The sequence below is a fragment of the Eucalyptus grandis genome, chromosome 3 (assembly GCF_016545825.1).
Source record: "Eucalyptus grandis isolate ANBG69807.140 chromosome 3, ASM1654582v1, whole genome shotgun sequence".
Classification (NCBI taxonomy): Eukaryota; Viridiplantae; Streptophyta; class Magnoliopsida; order Myrtales; family Myrtaceae; genus Eucalyptus; species Eucalyptus grandis.
In genome coordinates this window covers 32,340,232-32,352,405 of record NC_052614.1, presented here as the reverse complement: position 1 = coordinate 32,352,405, position 12,174 = coordinate 32,340,232, and the positions used below count along the sequence as shown (strand labels likewise).

General features: G+C 39.1%; 3 protein-coding genes across 8 annotated transcripts in view; 1 reads left to right on the top strand and 2 right to left on the bottom strand.

Moving 5' to 3' along the window:
* Window positions 1–4,696, bottom strand: part of LOC104446618 (transcription factor bHLH121) — a 50,959-nt gene extending 46,263 nt beyond the window's left edge. For both annotated transcript variants that reach the window (XM_039308973.1, XM_039308974.1), the window contains exon 1: window positions 4,426–4,696. In XM_039308973.1, the coding sequence (XP_039164907.1) occupies window positions 4,426–4,515 (90 nt within the window). In that variant the 5' untranslated portion in view covers window positions 4,516–4,696. The remainder of the gene's footprint in view (window positions 1–4,425) is intronic.
* Window positions 1,106–3,045, top strand: LOC120286124. 5 transcript variants are annotated; one of them, XM_039308978.1, is made up of 4 exons: window positions 1,106–1,214; window positions 1,296–1,358; window positions 1,754–1,878; window positions 2,349–3,045. In XM_039308978.1, exons 3-4 carry the CDS (start codon window positions 1,774–1,776, stop codon window positions 2,805–2,807), a joined length of 564 nt encoding a protein of 187 aa, XP_039164912.1. In that variant the 5' UTR covers window positions 1,106–1,214; window positions 1,296–1,358; window positions 1,754–1,773; the 3' UTR covers window positions 2,808–3,045. The 5 variants fall into 5 exon arrangements, with proteins under 5 accessions (XP_039164912.1, XP_039164909.1, XP_039164911.1 ...); XM_039308975.1 differs by having other exon boundaries at window positions 2,346–3,045; XM_039308977.1 differs by lacking the exons at window positions 1,106–1,214; window positions 1,296–1,358 and adding an exon at window positions 1,444–1,653 and having other exon boundaries at window positions 2,346–3,045.
* A 2,359-nt stretch (window positions 4,697–7,055) lies between the features above and the next one.
* On the bottom strand, window positions 7,056–8,461 carry LOC104439529. The gene is made up of 2 exons (XM_010052583.3): window positions 7,994–8,461; window positions 7,056–7,866 (listed from the first exon to the last, which is right to left on the bottom strand). The coding sequence occupies exons 1-2, from the start codon at window positions 8,459–8,461 to the stop codon at window positions 7,774–7,776; spliced, it is 561 nt and encodes a 186-aa protein (XP_010050885.2). The 3' UTR covers window positions 7,056–7,773.
* Between the last annotated feature and the right edge of the window lie 3,713 nt (window positions 8,462–12,174).

Below are 12,174 nucleotides of genomic sequence, written 5' to 3'. Positions count from 1 at the left end.
ATGGCTTTTCTTCTGGGATATTTGGGGTTGTGTGGATAAAAGCGGTTAGTGCATGATACTAGAAGAGCACCGACTAGGCGATGTAGTGACAGAAAATGCTCGACAAATTGATATCTATGTATGTGTTCTCATTTAAGTTTTTCTCTATGCATACCATCCTTTCTATCTGATTCTGGAATTAAACTTTTTATATCAGGATGTTCGTGAATTCTGTGAAGAGACTTCGAATTAAGAGGACTTCTGAGGCTAATGGACTTGGTACTGAATTACAGAGTCAATTTTCTGAGACTTGATCATGTACATGGTTTTGTATGATCATGATATTTAAAGCATTGTTGAGGATGAGTGCTAACCTTAAGCTGGGTAGCTCTGAAGCTACCCAGGTCCCTGTAGAGCATGGTTGCGAACTTTTGCGTGAACGGTGTGTATAGCTTGCCCATTATACAGTTGTGGAAATGAAAAGACTGGATAAATGGAGCATTTTGAAAATCATGGTTGCTCCTCATGGTGTCCCTTTTCTTTATCTTTTTGTTGAGGTGACACTACCCTTTCCCAACTTTTGTCACTGCCAGTTAAATCAAACTTTGGAATGTCCTATATATGTTGTGTGTACATATATTCTCGCAACTTATTTCTTGTTGATATGTGAGAGAGAGATGGACACTATTCTTTCTTGTGGATTGTTTATTGGTTCTCCATATTCTCTGCGAAGAAATGAGATTTCATATTAAGAGTCTTTCTGATCAAGCCCACTTGAATTGCTTATCAAACTGGAATTTTGGATGGCATGAGATTTGGCATGTAAAAGGCCGCAAGTCTAGTATTGAGGTTGAAAACTGAGGTTTTCATTTTCTTTGGAACTGAGGATTTCTGTTTCCTCTTAACATTGATCTTTATTCATTGCTGCAACTTTCAGCATATCCATGGGTTAGAGAAGGAGGAAATGCATCAGATATCCCTATTGATATATCTGTTTTTAACAATATGAGATAATTGATGAAGTATGGTCGACTGAAACAATTTGCTTTACAAAACTGCTCTGTAAGATTTGTTCAAGGAGGAAAGGATATTATATCATGTCAATGTCTAACAAATATTGCTTGCAGGCACTAGCAGGCACACTTGATGAAGAGGAACTTGCTGACCTCAAGGATCAATTTGCTGCAATTGATGTAGATAAAAATGGTTCTATTAGTCTTGAAGAAATGAAAGAGGTATCCATTTCTTTCTCATTCCACATTCACTCTGATGAATATTTTAATTACATCATGATCATGAGTGTTGTATGCATGCAGGCCCTTGCTCAGGATCTTCCCTGGAAGATGAAGGAACCACGTGTCTTAGAGATTCTTCAAGCGGTAACTTTTATCTTTACCTTTGTTATGGCCTTGTTTTCTCCTCGTGTATTAGCGATTGAGATTTGTTTTTCTGGTGGGTTTTTGTGGAATACCATTTCTGTCAGTTTCACTTTCTTCTTTTATTGTTTTGGTGATTCTCTTTTGTTCATATTCGATGCTTGAAGCTTCCATTTAGTTCTTGCTTCATGTTTCATCATTTTGAAAACTTGCTTGTGTTGTTAGCCAAGAAATGTTGGACTGATTTTTTCGTTCATAAGATGAGCTACTGCCAAGCTTATAGATTTTGCACAAACATGTGAGTCCTGAATGGTGCATAAGAATCTCTTTTATTTTTCCTTCATGTAGATCAATAGCAACACGGATGAGCTAAGTGGATTTTACTGAGTTTGTTGCAGCTACTCTTCATGTGCATCGAATGGAGGAACATGACTCAGAGAAGTGGCAGCTGCGGTCACAGGCCGCTTTTGAAAAATTTGACATTGATCGTGATGGTTATATAACCCCAGAAGAACTTCGACTGGTAATTTTGACTATCTTCATTTATTCATCCCTTCCACATTCATTTGCCCTCTAGTTCTCATTTGTGTCACTATGGGTATGGGTAGAGTGAAAATTAAATTACGTAGACAGGGCTAAATGTATTTGTTTTAATTTGTAACTGAATTTTGACCCTGTCTCTTGGGAGCTTGAAGTTTGTTTCTTGCAAAATTGCGCAAAAGTTGGGATAAGTCGTCTGTCTTTTTGCATATTGGGCACAAAATAGTAGTATAGCTACTTTCTGTTGCAGCTTCACATAAAGAAACTGTTCAGCTTGTGACCTTGATAATTTGGTTATTGTCTCATCTGAAAATACTAGCCGAATGTATTGCCTCTTCTTGTATATTCTGCACAAAGTTGTGGCGCAGGTTTTTTATGTTGCTTGGTACAAAGAAATGGTTAAGCATGTTAACGTGTAACCTTGACATGATGCTCCCATGCCCTTTTCAGCAGACAGGTTTGAAAGGCTCCGTCGGTCCTCTGCTAGAGGAAGCTGACGTCGTCAACAAAGATGGGAAAATAAGTTTATCGGAGTTCAGAAGGCTGTTAAGAACTGCAAGCATGGGCTCTCAAAACTTGCCGAGCCCATCTGGTTATTGGAATTTGAGATCCATTCTGGAGCTTTTGGGTGTTAAAAAGAGAGGAGGGAGCACGAGACAGGTTACGTATTTTGGTTACTCAAGATATACCGAGCCAACCATGATGACCGCCTCTGTACTCCGCTCCATTGCCAATGGAAATCCCTGTACAAAAGTTAGTATCGAGGGATTTTGCATGGCACCCCAAGTTAGCCGAGAAGTGCTTGAGGATGAAGGTTTGGAGAGATTGCTGGCTGTGGTCGTTTACTTGGTGAGAGGGAAGGGCTATACGGGCGTACGTCTTCTAATGAGTGTGGGATGTGTAGGCTGCTGAGTGTATATTTAACGCCCTCGAATTTGGGGTCCTGTTCTATTACAGAAATGGGCAATGCTTTTTTACTTGTAAGGCCTTCTCTTTTCCCAATTTTTTTGGCATCGCAAATGAATTAAGTGTAAACATTTTTCAGTCTCTCTCAGAGATGGGCAATGCACCTGCTTTTTCTGTGAAGGATTTAGAGATGTATGCTGAGCAGCCATTAACGAAAATAAATTGATCATATTATTTAGGGTGACGCTTCTTGGTTTCAAGAGCCATTCATCATCGCGTTGAATCATGGCCAATAGAATAGCGAATGTAGGAGGTGATGCGCAGAACATAAAGAATTCGCCTTTTTCTGCTCCGGTCAATGATGTTGGGAATACCCAAAAGCGTATGCTAGCTCGCATCTCCATCGGTACACTGATTCGTTACCTCTTGACGACAGCATCTCTGGAGACTTTTTTTATCTAATAACCAACAGGGCATCACAAATACACGATGCGAATGACTCATGCAGGAGTACAACCAGGCTTATGCCTCATGGCAGGTCAAAAGTCGCAAGATAGTTTGGATGCAAAATCTGAGCTCCAATCAATTATGTCATGGTTGCTGGAGCTAAACCCTTAAAAAAGTAATGAATGTGCCCTTCATTGTTCAAGTTTCAGGCATATGCTCTGAAATCTGTATAAACTAAAAAAATTCCCTGTAAGTTAAGCAACCGCAACATAATATACAACTGACCAGCCTCGGTTAACTAGGGTACAAACTACGAAAGGACTAGAAAATGAGTTAGGCCTGTAAAAGGAAAAGAAAATTGTGGCATTAAGATTTTCTGGACTTAACTCTTCATCTACTGGACTTTGGGTTGTCACTAAGACTATTGGAGGAACTATCTGGAAAAGCCTGAGATGAGGAAAGCTTGCTCAACGAGCTCCCATCAGTAAAATACTTATCTCCTTCCTCTGGGTCTGCTTGCCCTACTTTTCTCCGGACGTCAAGTCCCGCATAATATATACTGTTATGCATATTGTGCCAATTTACAGAGTAGATCTAGCTCTGGTTCAGAATATAAAAAAAAACCTGCTGTGATGATGTTCCAGGCATCTTAAGTTCAAGGTCTGTTGCCATGCCATTTGAATCTTCGTCTTGCTCTGCAATGCTGCCCCTTTGATGATCTGAAGACCTGCTTTTGGAGTCTTTTTTATTTGACACATGAGAACTGGAAGCATATTGGGTTGACTGCTGTTCAAATGTGGGATTGGCAGGCATTGAATTTGGGATAAAGGTAGAACACGGAGCAGGGAATAGCACTTGCATTCTGATTTCCAAAGAAAGGGAAAGGCTGAAGTTGTGAGTGCATGGGTATTGGACCTGGAGTGACGGGTATTGGAACTGGATATGAGTAGGCTGGACCCATGATGACGGATGGATCCATGGCAGCCCAAGGGTACATAACCCTCATCCTTTGCTGGTACTGGACATTAAGATTTTCAACTTCAGATTTTAAAGATGATTTCTCTTCTGTGAGCTCATTCTTCTCCTGCATCGGCTGGTTGTAATGCAAAGTTACTATTAGCATCAAGGCAAACAATGGACATTAGAACCTCAGGATACTGGATGAAGATAAAATCACCTCACGAGATTCTTCAATAAGAGCTGCACATTCAGCTTTCAATTTGTTAACTTCCGTGGTTAAATCCTTCAGCACCTGGATTGTGTCCATAAGAATGGTTGCCTTGTCATTCTTAGGTCAATCAGGATCTGTAGTTCATATAGGAAAGACAAAGCAGTTGTTCAAAAGTCTAGCATGAACAAAAGGCAGCTCTAATTACAGCGAAACGGCGCATGCTAAATAATATAACCACAGCATTTATGTCCCTGCAGTAGCAAACCAATGCAATGATTTTGTCTAATCCGAGGAAGATGATGGAGCGTGAACAGTTTGGTCGCAATCTAATTTTTGTCGTCTTGTGGGGTCGGGCTGTGTTGTCGGACGAGGGATTGAGGTTGCGGGAAGTGGTTTGTTTGTTTAATTTTTTTTTTTTTTTTTTTTTGCAGCTAAGGTGTGCAGTGCTTGTCCTTGGATACCCTTGAGCGCGTGTTGTGCAGTTGCTTGTTACATGTTGTGAAGACATCTGTCATAGTAGATTAGTTATCAAAAAGAAGGCAGGAATGCGGTAGAGCTTCTTGTCTTTCATTGTTTAGTTTGATTTGTTAAAAAACAAATGATCTGTGCAGATTGTAGAGTTCGCCAGTTGCCGCTACCCATAAGGTACTGAGGCTAGTGCGAGTAGCTGTTGTTGTTGGCCTTTTCTTTTATCAGGAAATATATATGCATATATATCTACCTATACAGCAAAATTTATTGTCTAAAAATTGGAGTTCGAGACTATTGTCTCGGTAATTATATCTATCTATACAGCAAAATTTGACTATCTCTCCCATGGAGTTGATAAATGATGCTTATGTGTCCATCCTTTTCGAGATTGACCATCGCTAGTATAATGTTAAATGCATTAGATGGAGTTATTGGGAAGCATCTTTTGCTTCTCTTTTATGGCTGTAGTTGGCGGCTTATTGCCTGCTAGTAACTTGTAGCAAGTGGATGGGTAAGAAGCTGATAATCAAGGGCATTGCCACACGCGTGCACGCACTTTCTCTGCTAAACTGAAACTAACATATGTTTGCCTTAATTATGCGCTGTTCATTTTGCCTGATCTTCCTTTTGTGGCCTGTGCAGATGTCGTTGTGGCACCTCCCTTTGTATACATTGACCAGGTTAAGAACTCATTAACGCCACGGATTGAGATAGCTTCTCAAAACTCTTGGACTGGGAAAGGTGGAGCTTTCACTGGAGAAATCAGGTAGGTTGCTGTTACTTGTTGATACACAAGACACCAAAGCCAAGGTTTTCTCCGTGTTTTTTCTTCACTTTTATTGCCTTCTCTTCATGGAAGTTCATCCTGGTTGAAAGAATTCCAGTCTGCTAGGTTCGATGATATCATATGCATAAGTGATAAAGTTGGGACATCATGTCTTGTGAGTGATTAACTTCGTTGCTGTTTGAAGATCCTGCTCTAGGAAAATAATTATAATTAACAAGCCTACCACAAGTGAACCGAGGTGTTTTCATTTTAAAATTCAATAAGGTAATTGAAATTTCATATTTTTGCATATGTAAGGAGAGGTGAAAATAGGGAATACTTCCATAGAATGTATCCTCAAGAATGATAATTGGTTGAGGATTTTGTTTTATTCCATGTCTAGTGCATTTAGTCTAAATATTTGGTCTTTCTTTGTCCCTGGAAACTTTCAGATCATCCTTTTTGTGAAGCTCCTTCTAGGCGCTAGGTCATTGTTTCTCAAAACTTTGTTTACCATGTTTAAGATGTTATGATGGATCCTGAAGATCTCAAAAAGCTCCCTAAATTTTAAACTTTTTCTGTTTATTGTTTCTCAGAGCGTTGAAGAAGGTTTTCCAACTTGCTCCCTTGTGCACTAAGAGGCAACCATCGGAATGTCCTACCATGCATGAAGTGGCTAGAGTCCTCGGAAGCCTATTGCTGTCCACAACCCCACTGAAGCAGTTATCTGCGGTAGGGTCCGCTCTGCTCCCGAGCACAAAGATCGCTAGTTACATGGACGAGTATGCAAATTTGAAGACTCTGCACTTGGTAAATTGCTCAGCCATGAGCACCTCGGATGCCCAACTCTTCCATAAATTTGGTGAGGTGATCTCTCAGAACAGCAACCTGGACCTTGAAAAGTCGGCTTAAGGATGGGTAGGCTTTTAGGTGGGATGGAGGCAAAGAGGGAAAATGTATATAAATATGTGGAACTCGACTCTCTCTTGTTAGCATGCTAGTTTTTGTACTTCTCTAGTTAGTATCGGCTTTCTAGCTGAAGTGAAAAGGTTGAACAAACTCACTGATACTGATAGGTCAAATGGGGTTGTGCCCCGATTCTTACCATAAGCGTTGCGCTGTGTTGAAGTACATGATACTAATTTTTTTTCACATAGATGTAATCAGTTGTCGAGTACTCTTTGCTCTGATGGTACAAAGTACCAATGAATGGATGCAGTGCAAACTAGATCAAAGATCGTTTGCCAAGTGATTTTGGTACATAGTGGAATACACAGCATCTAAATCTGGTTAGAAGTACCGACTTAAGGTTAACTCAGGTTTTACCACCTCAAGAATCTTCTTTTCCAAATTTTATAGTAAAAGTCTTGGGTTCTGATTCAGCAGAAAATACACGAACATCTGAAATGGACTACTAACTTTTATTTGATGCAAGTGAACATATATACATACTACCAGTCCATCGTCCCGCAAAATACATGGGCAATGGCTTTGCACCTCAGATGTGGCTTTGCCCTGCTCGCTTCGTAGTTTTGCAACAACCTAATATCCTCGTGGAGAAATAAATTACTTAGTACAAGTGGAAGATGTATCCAAAACCTCAATAAAAACCATACACCCCCAAACGCAAAAGAACCTCGTGGGTATGAAACCGAACTAGGCCGAGCACAATCTACAGATCTCAAGCTAAATCCTCGGGGTCAGCTTTTTCAGTCATTGAGTCTTCACTCGCGGAACTAAAACTCTCTTGAGTTGCACATAGCAGCAACCTTCAAAACAATGCGCCGTTGCTCAAGGTGAGCGGTCTTCTCTTAGATATCCCCACCACGTTGCTTCCCAAGGAAAAATTGCGGCTTCTGTCCAACATGTGACTGGATGCGAAGATATTTCTACGCCTTCTGCTGTAAGCATTTTTCAATTTTACGATCTCTTTAACAGATGAAGAAATAGAAGCATTTGCTTCTCTTTTATGGCTGTAGTTGGCGGCTTATTGCCTGCTAGTAACTTGTAGCAAGTGGATGGGTAAGAAGCTGATAATCAAGGGCATTGCCACACGCGCGCTCGCACTTTCTCTGCTAAACTGAAACTAACATATGTTCGCCTTAATTATGCGCTGTTCATTTTGCCTGATATTCCTTTTGTGGCCTGTGCAGATGTCGTTGTGGCACCTCCAAGTAATCCTGCCTCGCAAGCTGCATCCGGAAATCGCTCTTGTCAAAGCTCGGCAACAGAGAAGGAATCAACCGAAGCAAGAAGCAAAAATTCGAAATAGTCAAATCCCCAACTCAATCGGGAGCCAAAATAGAGCGCGAGACGATCGGAGCGTTTCGGAAAAACCTGGACATTGTCCGCGAGACGCTGGACCTTGGACGCCAGCGGGAGCTGCGAGGGCGGCGAGGAGGCGGCGGCGGCGGCGGAGATCGAGTACCGCCGGACGAGGGGGGCGCTCGGCTGGTGCTGGTCGTCGGCGTCGAAGGAGGCGGAGGTCGACGACGACTTCCGCGGCTCGAAGCCGCTCTGGACCTTGGAGGCCAGCGGGAGCTGCAAGGGCGGCGAGGAGGCGGCGGCGGCGGAGATCGAGTAGCGCCGGACGAGGAGGGCGCTCGGCCGGTGCTGATCGTCGGTGTCGAAGGAGGCGGAGAAAGATTTTTGTGAGAGAGACTTCGTGCGGGAGAAGACAGAAGAGAAAGGGCACTTCAAATGCGAAGGGCGGGAGAAGGACGCGGCAAAAATTTGACTAAAAGAAAAGGCGGGACCCGGCTCCACGTGTCGACACGTGTCGTATCCTGATTGGGTGGGGCGCATGGTGACGTGGAGCGCCCGGCGCACCTAATATTTTCTCGTTAAAGGAGGAAGTGGGTGCTGACAGGTCGGCCCAAATTTGCGTACGTGTCGATTTTTGTATGGTGATACATTTCGCGTATAAAACCCACCCAATATTAATATTTTACGAGGTCGTCTTTGACCGGCGACCACGGCGAGATGCATGTATAAATTTACAACAAAATATATTTTAAAAAGAAAAAACGCCCATAACCTTTAAACTTTTGCAAAATGTACGACCCGAACAAAACTTTTCTCTACCAATTCAGTCTTTGAACTAAATGCTCTTTTTTTTTCCCCTAATTGATCTTAAAGACGCTTACATGGCTATTTGAAAATATAAACTAAAATTTGAACTTTTTTGAGCTAATATCATTAAAAAAAATCCCAAATTAGTATTATTCATATCATATTTATCCCAAACTGGTTTTAGAATTGCAAAAATAAATGTGGCTCGAGTCCATCAGTTTGAGAATTTTTTTTTGTGATACTACAAAATTTGGGAGTAAATGGATTGTGATGGATGGAAGTAATTTGCTGGGTTACAAGGGGATCTTGATAAGTTACCAATTAGATTTGTCATAAAATAAGAAACATTTCCCTGTTTTTTACTTGAAAGGCATAGTGGATCCAATTAGCACTTCATCGCTACCAAAGCGACTGAGGCCTTTTGGAGGGAGAAAACAAAGTGATTGCCTTGCTCAGCCAATCTAGGGTTGCGATATTTCTTCCCTAAATCAAAGTCTGCTACATGGGATCAATTACAAACCTTGAATCTGTGAGACTTATGTGGGTCTAATGTGTGACAATCATAAATTCAATGGTCATTAATGATGGATCTAACCTAACTTATCCAACACAAATAAGAATTACCGCTAGACTTATTGAACCCAAAGATCAAATGGACAAGTTTGGGAAAAGGCTAATCCATCAAAGTCACAATTTTTTATCACCGGCAAACAAACCAAATGGATATCAATTTAAAAGTTTCAAAGTTCATAGACTAAGCGACATCAATCAACTATAACCTATTCAATTTCCACTAAATTTGGGTTTGGTACAATAAAACCGGAATGAGATAACTTTTTATTCGGTAAGTTTACAGGATGAATACAATGAGGGTTCTTCTGCTTTTTTATTTATTTATTTATAGGAAATGCATTGTGAAAGTAGAATGGGATATTAATTCTAATGATTTTAATAAAAATATACAGATACGCATTATAATTCATTTACAAAAATGTATTCTAAAATCACAATTAATAAATTGATAGTCATCATAATAATTAAATATATCATCAATTGAGTTGTTAAAAACCATTGTTTTAATATAGAATGATTGTTATTGTCGTAATTTTAGATTGATGAACAATAAGCATAATTGTAAAACATCTTTAATCAAAGGGTTAATATCATGAAAAATTTCATATTAGTATACCTATGACAAATTTATCATAAACTAATTTTTTGACCAATAAAACCCCCAAATTAGTACAATTTATGACAAATTTATCATATGTTAGTTTATATTAAATTTAATTAATACTATGAAAAACTACAAACTAGTAAATCTATGACAAATGGAGGATATCGTGTCATTCAACTCAGTAATTTGACAGTAAAATTTAATATAAACTAACGGATGGTGAATTTGTTACAAATGTACCAATTTGAATTTTTTTGTGGTGAAAAATTTAATTTGGGATAAAAAATTTATTACGGATGTATCAGTTTGGGGTTTTTTATTGACATTGACCCTTAATGGTATAACTTGCTTTAGATTTAACCCCTCTCGCCCGCACGCTTTAAAAACATTCTTTTAATTTTGTGGAAGATAGAGGTAGATTTTCATCGGAGGACGTGGCCAAATGATAACATCGGACGGAGTCCAAGGGAAGGCAATGATCCACCACGTGCTTACTGCTCTCGATCAATCAACATGAATTTGGAAGATGTGCTCTTCCATTTTCTGCACCGCGTGCTTACTGCTCCCAATCATGGCCATGACCCACCACGGTTCAGAATGATGTGCTCTTCCATTTTCTGCACAGAAACAAAACGCACAAGGGGAGTGAACCTTAGAGCAAATGGAAGACATAGAAAATCTCCATGTGCAAGAACCTTCAATGGCTGCTATGGCCAAAAGCAACGTGAATTTGGAAAGCGCTCATCTGGATTTTTCACAAAATTATTTATCTTGACAGTGGGTTGATGGCCAAAAAGTCCATCACCCCACACAACACACGCGGAATAAATTAAAATTGCTATAGATAATTGTATTACTCAATTCATCACTGTTCATATTGATTATTGGAATCAATAGAAATGCATATATCCTGATTAAAAAGGCCAACGTCGGCCCTTAGAATAATTAGTTAGAAAAATTAGAAATAATATTACCTCAATACATAGATAAATAGTTAAACATTCTTATTGGGAAGATGATTTTATGCGTCATCATTAACTGGATGGTAAGAGAAATTCTTTCCCTTTCTTTTCCTGAAATGCAGATTTGAAAGGAAAAAAAAGAGTTCGCCGCATGAAAATTTGCATATACTCCAAACAATGAATGAAAAATTTGCAGCTCTAGCAATAGAATATCACGGCTTATTTGATTAATTGAACAAAATGTACTTAGTACTCTTCCTTATATTAATGGGAAAAATACACTATAAAGTAAAAGTAAAGATGATACCATTAAACCGACATTTATTATTAAAATAGAAATTCTGAAAAAAAAAAATTGTGATCAGATACTTCTTTTGTTATGAATATATCATTTCCCTTGAAAAGTAATAGATGATTTTTATGGCATAGGCCTTTTCCCTAAAAAAGAAAGCTCCCGGCTTTCACTAGTGGTGCAAATGTCTCGTAAAAAAGCCCAAATTTTCACGCAAAAGACAAAACTACCCGCTGTTCGACATGCCCTTAGACCCATCAAAGCCAATAAGTTGTCTAATTTAGCAAATAAGATGACCAAAAAGTTGAAGAAAATAAATAAGAACACGACCATCCCGTAATTAAATTTATTGTTATTTTCTTTACTAAGTTTCATAAGTTAATAAAAAGCAAAATTTTTTGCTTGATCAAAAAAAGAAAGCATAATTTATTAAAGCTTATAGTTAAGCTTATAAAATCAAATGTGACATTATCAATCTAAATTAGATATACTAAATCTATCTTTTTTATAAATGTAAAGTGGGTGCTAAAACCCTTTCAATGGATGGCTCACATGCGGCACTCTCCACGAGTGACGTTTATCTTCACTTTTTTTTTGTCAAAAAGTTTTCTTTTATTTTTCCACTTAAATCGAATTACAATTTCTATCTTGTTTAGTTCATGAGACATAATTCTTTTTTTCAATATTATGAAAATCTCTTATTCTCATAATGATCAAGTATCTTCTAGAATTATTATTTCTCATAATCTATTTCACAAGTCTTTTTCTCGTGTATAGCAAGGGTGTAGAAACTAGTATAATGGTGACATAATTATAGTGGAAAAATAGCTAGAGCGTTCTTTTCTTTATTTCCCCCCCCTTCCTTTTAGATACTTTATCAAAGTCACGGCCAAAGAGGACGACAATGTAAACGTTAAAGGATCTTCCCATGCATAGCACGGCTAACCAAGTTGTCGGCGTATAAATGATAATAAAATCAGCGCATGTTGGTTGGCTCCATTCAGCACCAAAGATA